This window comes from Dicentrarchus labrax, unplaced genomic scaffold (assembly GCF_905237075.1).
Source record: "Dicentrarchus labrax unplaced genomic scaffold, dlabrax2021, whole genome shotgun sequence".
Taxonomy (NCBI): Eukaryota; Metazoa; Chordata; class Actinopteri; family Moronidae; genus Dicentrarchus; species Dicentrarchus labrax.
In genome coordinates, this window is record NW_026136704.1 from 11,744,942 (window position 1) to 11,758,629 (window position 13,688).

At 39.5% G+C, this 13,688-nt stretch overlaps 1 protein-coding gene across 2 annotated transcripts; it reads right to left on the reverse strand.

The window, feature by feature from the left end:
• Window positions 1–40: 40 nt before the first annotated feature.
• LOC127361810 (von Willebrand factor A domain-containing protein 5A-like) lies at window positions 41–13,300 on the reverse strand. Of its 2 annotated transcripts, none has more exons than XM_051396798.1 (19): window positions 13,214–13,300; window positions 9,691–9,738; window positions 8,506–8,708; window positions 8,194–8,416; window positions 7,375–7,550; window positions 7,156–7,270; window positions 6,844–7,019; window positions 6,666–6,754; window positions 6,411–6,555; window positions 6,067–6,146; window positions 5,855–5,969; window positions 5,563–5,721; window positions 5,308–5,411; window positions 4,635–4,855; window positions 3,670–3,705; window positions 3,291–3,380; window positions 2,316–2,461; window positions 1,915–2,038; window positions 41–1,804 (listed from the first exon to the last, which is right to left on the reverse strand). In XM_051396798.1, the coding sequence occupies exons 2-19, from the start codon at window positions 9,728–9,730 to the stop codon at window positions 1,725–1,727; spliced, it is 2,322 nt and encodes a 773-aa protein (XP_051252758.1). In that variant the 5' UTR covers window positions 9,731–9,738; window positions 13,214–13,300; the 3' UTR covers window positions 41–1,724. The 2 variants fall into 2 exon arrangements, with proteins under 2 accessions (XP_051252758.1, XP_051252757.1); XM_051396797.1 differs by lacking the exon at window positions 13,214–13,300 and adding an exon at window positions 10,366–10,461.
• Window positions 13,301–13,688: the final 388 nt, after the last annotated feature.

The window sequence follows — 13,688 nt, forward strand, 5'->3', positions numbered from 1 at the left end:
TAAGGACAAAATACAATAAATGATGTGAAACAAAAGAAGCCTCCATTCATTGCCTATTAAACAAACATTTATCTATTTAAAGAATTACATTAAAATCATTTTAGCACTAAAAGTAGAGTAAATGTATATGAATGACTGTGTATTTGTGTAAAACATAGTGGATTGTAGTGGACCAGTGGATTAAATTATCTTGATGTTTCTGTCTACCAGTGAGGTCAAGCACAGCCCATCCGCAGGCCAACTTTCCCCACAACCAGTGCCAACTGCAGATGATACATGCATCAGAAGACTTACAAGTAAGTAAAGAATTAAGGAATTAAGAATTAAAAAAATAAAAAATGTGGTCAGGGGTGCCATGACAAAGTGACCGTTATAGAATTTCACTTCTCTCTAAGTGCATGCAGACTAAAGCTGAGCTCCAGGTTCATCTGAGGGTTCACTATTTTGTAAAGATTGCTGGTAATTTTGGTTTATTACAGACACTATGAACCTTTAAATCTTTGACACAGAAGAAGAACAGGGAACAATTATTCTGTATAAGAAGTCATAAAAATACTGACCACTAGGTGGCAGTGAAATACCTAGTGAAGGTCTGATGATGGTCTTAGTTACATGAAGTACAGTGGACTGCTGGCATCTGCATATGAGGTACAGTATGAGGAATAATACATCTTTATATCATATAGTAGATTGACATTTTTCACAGATACGTTACATAAGACACAATGACAATGATTCACAGACTACCACAATTTGTAGGTATCCTTGTTTGTATGTATTTTGCATGTTCAGTTTGTGCACCCGATCCTGAGGCTCTCCAAATAACAGGGAAGATAATGTATCTTTCATGTGGCAGTCACTGGTTGAACTAGTTCAAGATGAACACTGAAGATGAAATATTTATAACAAATTGCTATGATACACTCATATTATGTTCAGTATGTTAAGGTGACTGTGAACTGCACAAACTACCTTATTTTACTTTGTAAATCCTTATCGTTATTTTATCGTAATACTGTACACTAAATTATGTCAAATTATAAACTATCTGCCTATGCACACTTCACACTTCTCTTCTTATTCTTCTAGGTTTTATTTTTTATTAATCTACAACCTGACATTAAAGTTTAAGGCAAGAATATTTGTCACATGTCTGACCCTGGATGAATGTAGTACCTTGCAAATTAAAAATGACTTTTTTAAAATAAATTGGCAAAGCTATAGCAAGCTTTGCAAAGTTAAGTTTAGTAAATCAATTAATTTCCAAGGACCCAAACGAACATCTGAATAATTAAATGTGAATAGTGCAAAAGTACAATGTTGATAAAATAAAGTAAAAAAAAGGTTGTAGGATGAAGTAAATCTGCTTCTGTGTCTCAACTGTAAATTAATTCAAATAAGATTCATCTTAGGTGCACACACTACTTTTACTAGGTCTCAAACTGCATGGAGAAATATGTTGGTATATTATGTGTGCCTGAATGTTCAAGATCCAACTCAGTTTGTTTTAAGTAAAACAATTTCATACACAAAGAAACATTAAAACAGTTATTTGTCCTGTTACATGGCTGATCCTGGATAGATGAAACACTGTAAATATGCTAAGACACATAATATTATGAAGTTAAAGGTGAAAAGAGTTATATGAAATGTAACAGTTGTAGGATGAAGTAAATCTGCTTCTGTGTCTCAATCCTGAGGGAGTTGCCACTTTAATGACAACCTCAGAGCCCCAGGACGTCTTTCTGCACGTTGCAACCCAACAGAGCGTTTCCAGCTTCCACACACTCCGTCACACATGATGCTAAAAAAACATAAAACACAAACCAAGTCATCATCAGAGCAGTCTGAATGTGGACAAACAGCACACACTGTTAAAAACAACAGATCAGCACTTATTATTGTGGTTGTTACCATTCTGAGTAAGGAGCCATGACACAGCCTTCATAGCCAGAAGCTGCCACTCATCCTGAGCATCCACTTTGAAACCATGAAGCCAGATCAGAGCCAGAATGGTGGCCCACACTTCCTGGTTCACCTAATTCACCAAAGTAAAGAGAAAAAAAAGAAGAGACGGCACAAAATGATAAAGCTGCTCGATGGTCTTACTTCCTTACAATGAAATAACAATAAAATAAGACACTTTAATACTTTTACGTGAACATTTAACTGATATGACAAATTCATTTTGCAGTCAGGTGGTTACTGTATAAAACCACAAGATGGTGCCAGCTCAGTGGGTGTTTAGGAGCTTGAGTATCACAAATATTAGGTCCTATTAGTCATTTGTGTTATTGTGTTTGACAATAACCCACCAATGCAAGTTTCAGGTTCTCCACCTCCTCGCTGGTCTTTCCCAGTGCAGCAGCCAGAGCTGGATCTAGCACCCAGCAGCCAGACGCCTTCTGGAGGGAGACCAACTGCAGCAGAGGGTCTCTGGGTGTTTGTTTGGGGGCAGTGCCTGCATCCCCAAATGGAAATCAAAGAAAGTGTAACTACAGAATAATTGTGGTGCATTATTATACATTTCCTCTTTCATACTGATGTGCAGATACGTTGTAGTTAAAGTTGGTGTTTTTCAGGTTAGTATGCAACATCTTCATATTGTTGGTTGTTGCATTGTCCAATGTATGTGAAGTTCTGGAAAGATGCAGGTTCCCCCTTGTGGTAATTCAAAATAAATCAGGAAGTCATATATGACTATGTTGGCAAGCTACACAGCTTTCTCAAATCAAGCCATGTGAAGATATTAACAATTATCCTGATTCAGAATTATTCCAGAAATTAAAATTCACCACCATAAACTTAATTGTATGTTTTCTTATTTCGATGTACAATAATATCGTATATCTTCACATTCATAGACATGGCAGCTGTGTGCATGTATCTACTTCTTGATTCACAATCTTCACTACAACTGGATAAAGACATACTCTCTGTCTGTGGAGGCTGGTAATGAGCAGCAGCATTAGTCTGTCGAGACCTGCGTCGTTTTCTGGAGGCACCCAATCTTGGAGACCTGCCTGTAGCAAGACTCGCTACTAACGAGGGTTCTCCCAGCACATAGACCAACCACAGGGATTGTTGAACAAGACGACTTTATTCTTTTGACTGCTGCGCACACAATAAACACACAACTGAGCCTGCTTCCTGAATTACGTACAAGTCCGCTCCAGTTGTGTCTCCTCTGTCATGTGTCCAGCCCAAGGGCCAGGACACTACTGCCTTAAAAGAGGTGATTAGTAGGTGAGTGATTAGTTCATGGGTATCAGCTGAATCAATCAACTCACCTGGCGCTGCTCTCACAAGCCTCCCGGACCGCCCTCTCACCTTCACCTCAGTGTAAACCACACCCACCTCCACAGTTCCCTTCAGATATGCTGAGAGAAGAAAAAACACAGCCATAAAGCTTATGCCTCTGTGCTACAGAACTCCTTTATCCAAAAGGAACATCCCCAGTGTAGTTTACAGTGCAGGTGCAGAGTTGTTTCAGAATTAATTAGAGCTTAAAATAAATGATGTGATAAAGGCACTGGATGGAAAGTTGAAAAAGCACCAATGTTATTACAATTCATCCTGAGGGAGACATTAATGTGCAAACCACATTTTATGGTAATCCCTCCAATAGTTGTCAGCAGGTGTATCTTCACTAACCACTTTGTTACTTACCTTTACAGGGAAATGAACGATGAACAGTCTTCCACACTGAAAGAGAAAAGCAGAACATTACACAGAGGCAACAAGAGTAAATACAATAAACTTAAGTGTAATACACGGAAAGAAACATGATTTCATGTTATCTTTAAGAATATAATAACAACATAATAAATCCACGTCAACAAACAATAACTTTTCACTTTACACCATCAGTGCATTATGGCTGGAGGCACTGAAGTAAAGGATGCTTATTCAGCATTTAACATAATCTCTGGCTGTGGAGGCTGGTGATGATATAATTAATGAATGTTTCAGAATTAATTTGAGTTGTCACTAATGATTGTTTTTATTATTGATTAATCCGTCAGTCATTTTCAAACTCATTGATTTGTTGTTTGGTCAATAAAATGTCAAAACAATGTGAAAAATGTTGATCGCTGTTACTGTCATAGTTTTTGTTTCTACTCTTTTTTTGAGAAGTTAAACTGGAGAATTTTTGGTTAAAAAATGGCTCAAAACGATACTCAGTGATCAAACAATCAATATAATAGTTGACGACAAATTAAGTAATTGATTATAGCAGATCGAGAATGAATCCACTGGCCGTGTTCATACTAAAGCAAGATGTCACCCAATGCAATGGTGATGAGACATTTTCTTGAAGAAATTGATCATTTATGGCAAATGGTTATGCTTTTATTTAATGAGACACATTCTAATGATCTGTTGAATGTTAGAGACACACACACACACACACACACACACACACACACACACACACACACACACAAAGACAAACACATAACAGCTCAACCTTCCTCATTTACTGCTCAATGCAGCTGCATATGTTCTCTATGCCAGCGACTACGAGGCAACTATATCATCATCGTGCTTCTCTACTCTATCATTCATGGTGAGCTATAGTGTCTCTTCAATAAGGGTGACCTTTCTCTTGTATTTTTATTGGAAACACTCACTGGGTGTTGGAACATTTCTGCGCACCAGAGGTCCTTGAACCGCCTCGCTGTCCCCTTTGTTGACAGCAATGAAGGCAGTGAAGACGCTGCTCACTCCTGATTGGACGCTGACCTCCACTACCTTCTTCTTCACTCCTTTATCTTGCTCTCCTCTTCGCTCTCTCTCCTCCATCTCCAGGGAGCGAATCAGAGTCCGAGCAGCCAGCCTGTGCACTGTCAATCTGCAGACAGGAGAGAGACATAAACACATTTGTACACTTATTTACCAATTTATGATAACCCTACTCATTATGGTTTTTCCATTCATCCATTTTCTGGACCAGTGTATCCTGTTCAGGATCATAGAGAGCTGGAGCCTGACCCAGAACACATTACTTACACAATTTAGCTTAACTTTATTTAGAGCATTATTCTATTGTTTCTGTGCATCCAAGTATTAGTTTGCTCTTGTCGATAAAATCCTCATGCTTGAAGCAGATTGATGTAAAATCAGTCTAAACCACAAATGACATGGATTAAAGACTTAATGCCATGTATCAGTGCAGTTTGGTGTCACATGTCTCATCCCTTGCTACTGTTTGATTTTATTTTATCTAAATATTCAAATAAACTCAACATTTGTAAGGACAGGACTCAGTGCATAACAGTGCAGTCTGTCCACAACGTGTTTTACCCAGTGTCCTCTGCAGGTTTGAGACTGAAGTGGAGCTGGTTCTGAGAGGGATGACCTGCCACGCTGTATTTCACCGTCACACAGCCCTCTGCTGCTTTTGAACTCTGAGAAAGAATTACAGAGTTAGAAACCATGTTTGATAATGTAATCACATACCTGATAAAAAAATATATATAAGAAATATATATCATGTAGCTGAATCTTGAAAAAATCAGACCATAGAGGTATTTCACTGTGAGATGGTGCTGCTCCTACCTCTCCAGTGAGTTTGGCATAAATCAGTGACCTTTGACCCTGGAAAAGTGCTGTGATTGGTGGAGAGAGGACAGTAACAGAGACTCCCTTTGGCAAATCCCACGTGACTGAGATGTCCACCACAGCTGGTTGCAGAGCAAATCGCAGCGACTGCATCACCTGATGAGTAAAAACAGTTTACAGAAACAGGTTTTACTAACTCATCCATCTGGAACCATTTCACTTTCAGACTGAATACAAATATTTAATTGCATTTTTCTATTTTAAATATTTTCCATATTAACTGTCTTACTTTGGGTTGCATCCTGTCAGTCCCTGTGATGAACTGAGCGTGACCTCCTCCTTCCTTGGCCAACCCGTTGATGAGAGCAGAGCTGGCCCCTTCCCCAATCCCAAAAGAGAAACACCTACAATACAGTAGTTTTGTTATCAACACACACATCACTACAGCATGAGTCATATTCTGGGAATTGTGTGGGTTGGTTTGTGTTTTTGTGGTTTCACCTGTGGGAACCTGAGTTCTTCTTCACCAGACTGATAACTTCTTTGGTGTTCCCCACCTCTCCGTCAGTAAAGACAAACAGCTAGAGGAGAGTTTACATGTCACTCTACAGTAGATTACATAACATCACACACAGGAACATGTAGCATGTGTTTAAAGTCATCCATATAATTTTTGGAGAGCTGTGTTAGATTGCTGTTTCAGTAACACAAGAGTAAAGAACAAGATGAACCTGAAACCAACAAACAAACCTGTTAGTTCAGGAAGAAGTTCTGCATTGATGACTGAATGGTATGATATTGTTACTGGCAAGAGATATTTGAACTGTTTAACATGTATGTATTACTTGTCTAGGCTGATTGGGAATGCAGGGCTGGCTGTAAATGTGTTTAAGAGGATTCAGGATCTCTGTTCCACCCAGATCAGCACCCATCTCTTCAACTGTCTTCAGAGCCTCCTCCATGGTCTTCTGGCTGTACTCCACACTCTTACTGTGATCAGAAACACACACTGTACATGAACACATCACCAATTCACTCAATCATGTACAAGTATTAATTAGTCCATTTGTTGGACTGAGTGTCACAAGGGAGTGACTTACGGGAAGATGTGTTGATAGCTGTACCCAAAGCTGTATATGTTGAAATAGCACCCCATTGGTAAGCTCTTCAACAGCAGCAGCAGAGTATCCTTAAGGGAAGAGAAAAAAATATAGTGAAGGCCACTGTGTGAGAGAGACACCATGAATAATTTAAAAACAAATTACACTTAATAAATACCCTGGCACTGCCAATGCGAGTTTCTTGCCTCTTGCTGCGATCCATAGGACAATCCATACTTCCAGATCGATCCAATAAGAACACAAACTCTCCACATGAGGCGACTGAAGACATCACAGCCTGGGGGAACTCAGGGTACAGGTTCAGCATCACTACTGGATCACCCATCAGAGTGCCTGAAACACAGAGGAGAGACAGAAACATGACCACTAATCTGACTTTTACCATTTATTACAACATAATGTAACTCATCAGTTGGAGTATAACAAAGGCTTTATTTGGAAAGGAACAACTCCACTAATTTGCACTCACCAGGCTTGGCAGAGGCCTGTCCTGCCTCCACCACAGCAATGGGCTGGTGGGCATCTTTGTAATAGATCAGCAGTTCAACATCTCTGTCAAACTTGTGTCCTGCAGCCAACTTGACCTGCAGGTCGCAAAACACACTCATAAATATCAATAAAGTGATATATCTTGTTGTCAGTATTGAGGAACAATCACACACAGCAGACACATTAGCACTCTACCTACCGTGGCCTGGGTTTGCTCTGGGTTGAGGTACTGGAGAGGGTCCAGGGAACAGTTGGACTCTACTTTAGAGACTGGACGAGGAGAGGACACTCGGGCAGAGAAAGACAGACTGTAGGGCACCAGAGAGGCTGGAACAGAGGTCACCTGGACACTGGCACCTTCACTACCTCCACTTCCTGCGAACAAGTTAGAAATGCCAATCAAAAACAATTAAATCATATCTAAGCAGCAGTGAGACAGTAGAAGGAATAAAATGTCTACTTTAAATAATAGTTAGCAGTAAAACTAGGTCAAAACGTAACATATTGGAAACATTTGACTTGCTGGTGGTGCTCAAGGAAAAGTCAGTGGCTCACCAAAAATATCATTTAGGTTTCATCTTCTTGGCACCATGGATATCTGTACCAGTGCGTGAATTGTAATCGATCTTTAATTGTTCAGACATTTCACAAAAAGCCAAAATTGTCAATGTGCTGGGGTGCGAGTGTCTGTTCTATTGGCCATCAGTCAACCAGTTGTTGAGATGTTTCAGTCTCAGACAATAACATAAAATATTCAGCCCTTTGTCTCCATTTCAAACAAAACCTAATGGATGTTTGTATGAAAACACTGAAAGTCAATATGAACACACTGTTTCCAGCTCAGCCCTCCTTCAAATTACTGAAATTAATAGAAAGACATAAAATGTGTGTTACATTGTTTAGAAACCAGCTCTTGCAGGGCAAGTGCTCTGCAGTCACAATGTGACTGTTGGAATAAAACTCTTTACATGGACAGGAACTTGAAGGGCTCCTGTTGAAGGTGTGGCTGTTTCCGTACCCTGAGGTTGGTAGCGAGGGTTAAGCACCGCAGGCAGACAAAACCTCAGCCCGTCATCAGCCTGCACAGCCAGCTCAGTGACATACTCCAGCCTGATGGAGGCGCTCTCTCCTGGAGGCAGACTGCCCACACTCAGAGAGAATATATCTGGACTCTGCTCACTCTCCTCCAATAGGAAGGCCTGCTGACCGGAGCTCAAAGCATCATCATACTCCTCACGAGCCTGGAGTACAGATGACAGAGTAACTTTCATTGTGTTTACTGTGTTTTTAAGCTCCGTTGTAGTGAGTAAGTCTTTACTGTCCAGCTCACCTCCTGTTTCTCCTTCACCTCAGCTACAATCTGTGTCTGTCCAATCGTAGCAGTGAAATGACAGACAGCAGCATCTCCAGGCAGAGGGAAGACAACCACAGCCTCTAGTGGTTTGTCCTCCTTGTTCTCATAGTTCAGAGTGGAGACCACTGTAGCCACGTGGTCCCTGACCTCCAGCTCCACCTCCACGCTCTTCAGAGGAACTGACACAGAAACAGAAAGAAACAAGATGAACACTGTGTGTGTTCTGTGGGTAAAGACATTTTTCTAATGCTCCAGGATATTGCTTAAGGTTTCTTCTGTACTGAACTATTGCATTTGAGCCACACTAGAGGTGGACCTGTTAACCAAGCTGATGGTTATACAGAATCAGAATCAGAAATACTTTAATAATCCCAGGGGGAAATTATTTTTGTTACAAACTCTAGATATACAAACAACATATATTATACAAGTAACATATATTAAGAACAAAATATATATATATCTATATATATATAAAAGATCGAATGTACAGGTTAATAATGTGCAAAAAGTGCAAAAAATGATTGTCCGTGTTTGAGTCAGGTTACAGAAGGGGGGGTGTCTGACTCTCTTAGGAAGGCGTTTTAGAGTTTAATGTCCACAGGCAGGAATGATTTCCTGTGGCGATCTGTGGTGCATCTGGGTGAGAGGAGTCTTCCGCTGAAGGTGCTCCTCTGCTGGGCCAGTGTGTCGTAGAGAGGGTGTGTGACATTGTCCAAGATGGACTGAAGCCTGGACAGTATCCTCCTCTCTGCCACGGTTGTCAGAGTGTCCAGCTCCTCCCCCACGACATCACCGGCCCTCCTGATCAGTTTGTTAGTCTGTTGGTATCTGCGACCTTCAGCCCACTGCCCCAGCATGTGACAGCGAACTGGCCGCAACAGACTCATAGAACATCCTCAGCATCGTCCGGCAGATGTTAAAGGACCTCAGCCTCCTTAGGAAAAAGAGTCGGTTTTGGCCCTTTTTGTAGAGCGCCTCAGCATTTCTAGTCCAGTCCAACTTATTATTAAAGTACACCCCCAGGTACTTATACTCCTCTACAGTGTCCACAGGGACCCCCTGGATGGATAAACATGCCTCTCTGTCTAACAGTGTGATACAATATGTGCCTAATGGCCATTACAGCTGATACAAGCCTTTACATTAACAACTCTGTACCTGGTTCCTTCTGTGCAGTTAGTAGACCACAGCAGTTCATCTTTGTACCTGTACAACAATTAACAACATTTGAGGACTTTGTGTTGTAATGATGAATGATAATGACAGTTATTGTACAGTCTGGATGTTCTTCAGCAAAAACAACAACAATATAAATCAGAGTTCAAACTAAACAAATACTAATAATAATAGGCCTAATAAGACACATATTGTTACTATTTATGTTACTATTATTATATTATTAGTTATTCTATTACATTGCATCTCTCTCCACATATCTCCTACATCTACTGTATCAATCAATCAATCAATACATACACTAATCAATATGACTCTGCTCCTGATTCAGTGTTGCTTTGTTTGATTCAAGTATTTTAATATTCACCATTATTCCACTCTTTATTTGTTTCTACATTCAGCTGTCTGCTTGATGGCTAAAGAGGAGACAGAGTCTGAAGATGTCTCACTCTGACGGGAAATTACTGATCAGAATAGAAACAAGCCAACTGGCCTTCTTCTTTGTCATATTTTTATAATAAAATCTGAATATTTCACTAAAGTTCAGATGTAAATTCAAACCCAAAGTGATATTCTAAGGTTTTCCAGTGTGTTGTATCTCATATCAGTGCTTCTGCTCAGATTATTTCAATAAACACACAGCAGAAGAAAGCTTACCTCTGAGGACAGATGTGTCAGTTTTACTGCAGCTGTTGTAAATGTAGAGAGACAACTAACAGGTCTGTGTCTGTCGGAGTAAGAGATGATCCAGATATACATTGCAAAAGTGAAAGTCACTGCTACCGGATGTGCTCGATTTCGTTACAGCCACCAGCACGATAAATTACAGTTTTTACTCTATTCACACACACACACACACACACACACACACACAATACATAGTACTATTTCCCTGCCAAGATAATTTTATGTTAAGTGTCAATAAGACAAAGGTTGTAGGATGGACTAAATCTGCTTCCTTGGAATAATGACTCACCAATTTCAAGCAGCCAGACGGCTGTTCCACAGTATCTTAATCTGGGATTTCCAGTTATCCTGGCTGAATTAAGTTGTGACTCAGTTTCAGGAAAGCACATTTATTCTGTGCTGCCAGCCTTCTCCAGACCACTGGTTACTCCGATGTCAAAGTGTTTTTTACAGTTACTTCATGTTCTTGCCTATATATTTGTCTAATTTTTATTAACCTGCATTAAAATACTCCAATACCTGTACAAATTACTGTTATTATTTTAATATCAAAACACCACAGGTTGGACTGCCTGTTATTGTTTTAACATTGTGACCATTACTATTTTAATAATTTTTCATGTCATATTTCTAGTGTTCTATTATGGTTATGAAGAAAATATAGGCCTGTGATATTGAAAGACCTGGGAAATGAATAAGTACTTGGTTCCAATTAAAAAATCAAACACATTTTCATTTCAGCATCAGTGAATCTGTGATCGACCTCGTGGTCTGTTGAAGAAAGCTGTGAACGTTCATTTAACCAAATGGCAGAAACCAGACTTCACCTCGTCGCTCCTCCTCAGCCTGGCTTGGCCTACATGAAACCTAAAAAGACAGGATGCTCTGACTAGAATAGGTCAAGCCTTGCTTTTTCTGTAATCCTGGATTTTTTTATTCTGTTTTTGTGCAATACCCCTCAGGTAAATTTAATCTGGTTGATTACCCGACTCCACCCACCAGGCTCTTTGAGGGAGACGTGCTCATAGGGTCGTCACAATAGGGATAATAAGGATTAAAAGGAAACCCCTCCCTGTTTACACAGTCAGACATACATACACAAGAAAACAGATCTCATTGTTCTTGTTTTTTTATATTGTTTGCATATATATATATATATATATATATATATAAAAACCTTATAATATAGTTATTTTATTTTCAATTAAATTTGATTTGTATAGCGCCAATTCATAACAGAAGTTATCTCAGGACACTTTTCAAATAGAGCAGGTCTAGACCGAACTCTTTATAGCATTATTTACAGAGACCCAACAGTACCACCATGAGCAAGCACTTGGCGACGGCAGCAAGGAAAAACTGCCTTTTAAGAGGCAGAAACCTAGGACAGACCCTTCGGCTCTAGGTGGATGGTCGTCTGCCTTGACCAGTTGGGGTGAGAGAGAGAGAGAGAGAGAGAGAGAGAGAGAACAGACAGACAGACAGACAGACAGACAGACAGACAGACAGACAGACAGACACCACAAGTAGCCCAGCATTCAGAGAACGCCGTGTTCTGGGGGGGTAATATGGTGCTATGAGCTCTTTAAGATATGAAGGGGCCTGACGGTTACGGGTTATTATTGGTGGTGAGGAGGATTTTAAATTATTAATAATAATTATACATTTTACAGGAAGCCAGTGCAGAGACGCTAGTACAGGAGAGATAAGATCTATTTTCCTAGTTCCCGTCAGTACTCGTGCTGCAGCGTTCTGAATTAATTGGAGCATTATAATGGACTTATTGGGGCAACCTGATAATAAAGAGTTGCAGTAATCCAGCCTTGAAGTAACAAATGCATGGATTGTACTGCATCCGTCTGTGACAGTATGGGTCTAATGTTTGTAATATTACGTAAATGAAAGAAGGCAATCCTAGAGGTTTGCTTTATGTGGGAATCAAATGACATGTCCTGATCAAAGATAACTCCAATATTCTTGACAGTGGTGCTAGAGGCCAAGGTAATGCCATCTAGAGTAACTATATCTTTAGACAGTGAGTCTCTAAGGTTTTTGGGGCCAAGTACAAGAATTTCTGAGTTTAACATCAGAAAATTGCAGCTCATCCAGGTTTTTATGTCCTTAACACTTGTTTGTAAGAGAACGATCTGATAAATATGACCAGCTTAGTGCGGTTCCTTTAATGCCAATTTGATGCTCAAGTCTCTGTAAAAGAATATCATGGTCAATGGTGTCAAATGCAGCACTAAGTTACAGACTGCAAGTACAGAGACAAGTCCATTGTCGGAAGCAATCCAAAGGTCATTATTAACTTTAACCAGATCTGTCTCTGTGCTGTGATGAACAGGATCCTCTTTTCATATTCTTTCGACCCATTTTTTTCCGAAAAGACATTTTTTTGTTTGCTGTTTTTCAAATGTAATTATTGTCCTTTGAGAGGAAGAATCAAAATTCTGCTCATCTAAGTTTATTCAGAAACCTCCTTTGATGATTTTGTGCTGAGAGATTGCTGCAGTCTACCACTTTTTACACTATGTTGATTATTGATAAAGAACTGTACAACAATTAACAACATTTGTGGACTTTTTGTTTTATATTTTTTATTAATCATTATTCAGCTGTTTACTTGTTTATAGTAGGTATGAGTAGATTCGCATTAAAAATAGCATTTCCTCTTTAGTGAAAGTTCGGATGTAAATTCAAACCCAAAGTGACAACAGTATCCAGCAGATATTCTAAGGTTTTCCAGCGTGTTGTATCTCATATCAGTGCTTCTGCTCAGATTATTTCAATAAACACACAGCAGAAGAAAGCTTACCTCTGAGGACAGATGTGTCACTTTTACTGCAGCTGTTGTAAATGTGGAGAGACAACTAACAGGTCTGTGTCACAGTAAGAGCTGATCCAGATGTGAATTTCAAAAGTGAAAGTAACTGCTCGATTTCATTACAAAGAGCTGGAACCTCAAAGCTTTATGTTAGGAAAACTAATGTTTTGTTTTGATTCCAAAATTCCTCAATATAGTGTTTGGTGAAAGGTGACAAGTTACAACTGCTACACTGGACTCTATACACTGTACTATTTCTAGATAATTTTAATAATAATATCAAATTCAGTCAGAGAGTGTTATTAGAAGCAGTTCTTACTCTATTTTTCCTTTTTTTAAATGTCATTTGAAAACAAGTTGAGTTGTTATGACCCTTCTCTCCTGGTTTTGAAATGAACACAAAATTGTTACAATATATCTGTGTCTGATGAATCATATGTTTAATACAGGGAAACAAAGCAGTGCT

What these genes read in the sequence shown, in the direction of transcription:
- LOC127361810 (XM_051396798.1), bottom strand. Translation starts at nt 9,730, where the DNA reads ATGAACTGCTGTGGTCTACTAACTGCACAGAAGGAACCAG. An exon ending in AACTGCACAGAAGGAACCAG is followed by an intron (nt 8,709 to 9,690) that starts GTACAGAGTTGT and finishes TTTCTGTGTCAG; the next exon opens with TTCCTCTGAAGAGCGTGGAG. An exon ending in ATGCCAAACTCACTGGAGAG is followed by an intron (nt 5,412 to 5,562) that starts GTAGGAGCAGCA and finishes ATTCTTTCTCAG; the next exon opens with AGTTCAAAAGCAGCAGAGGG.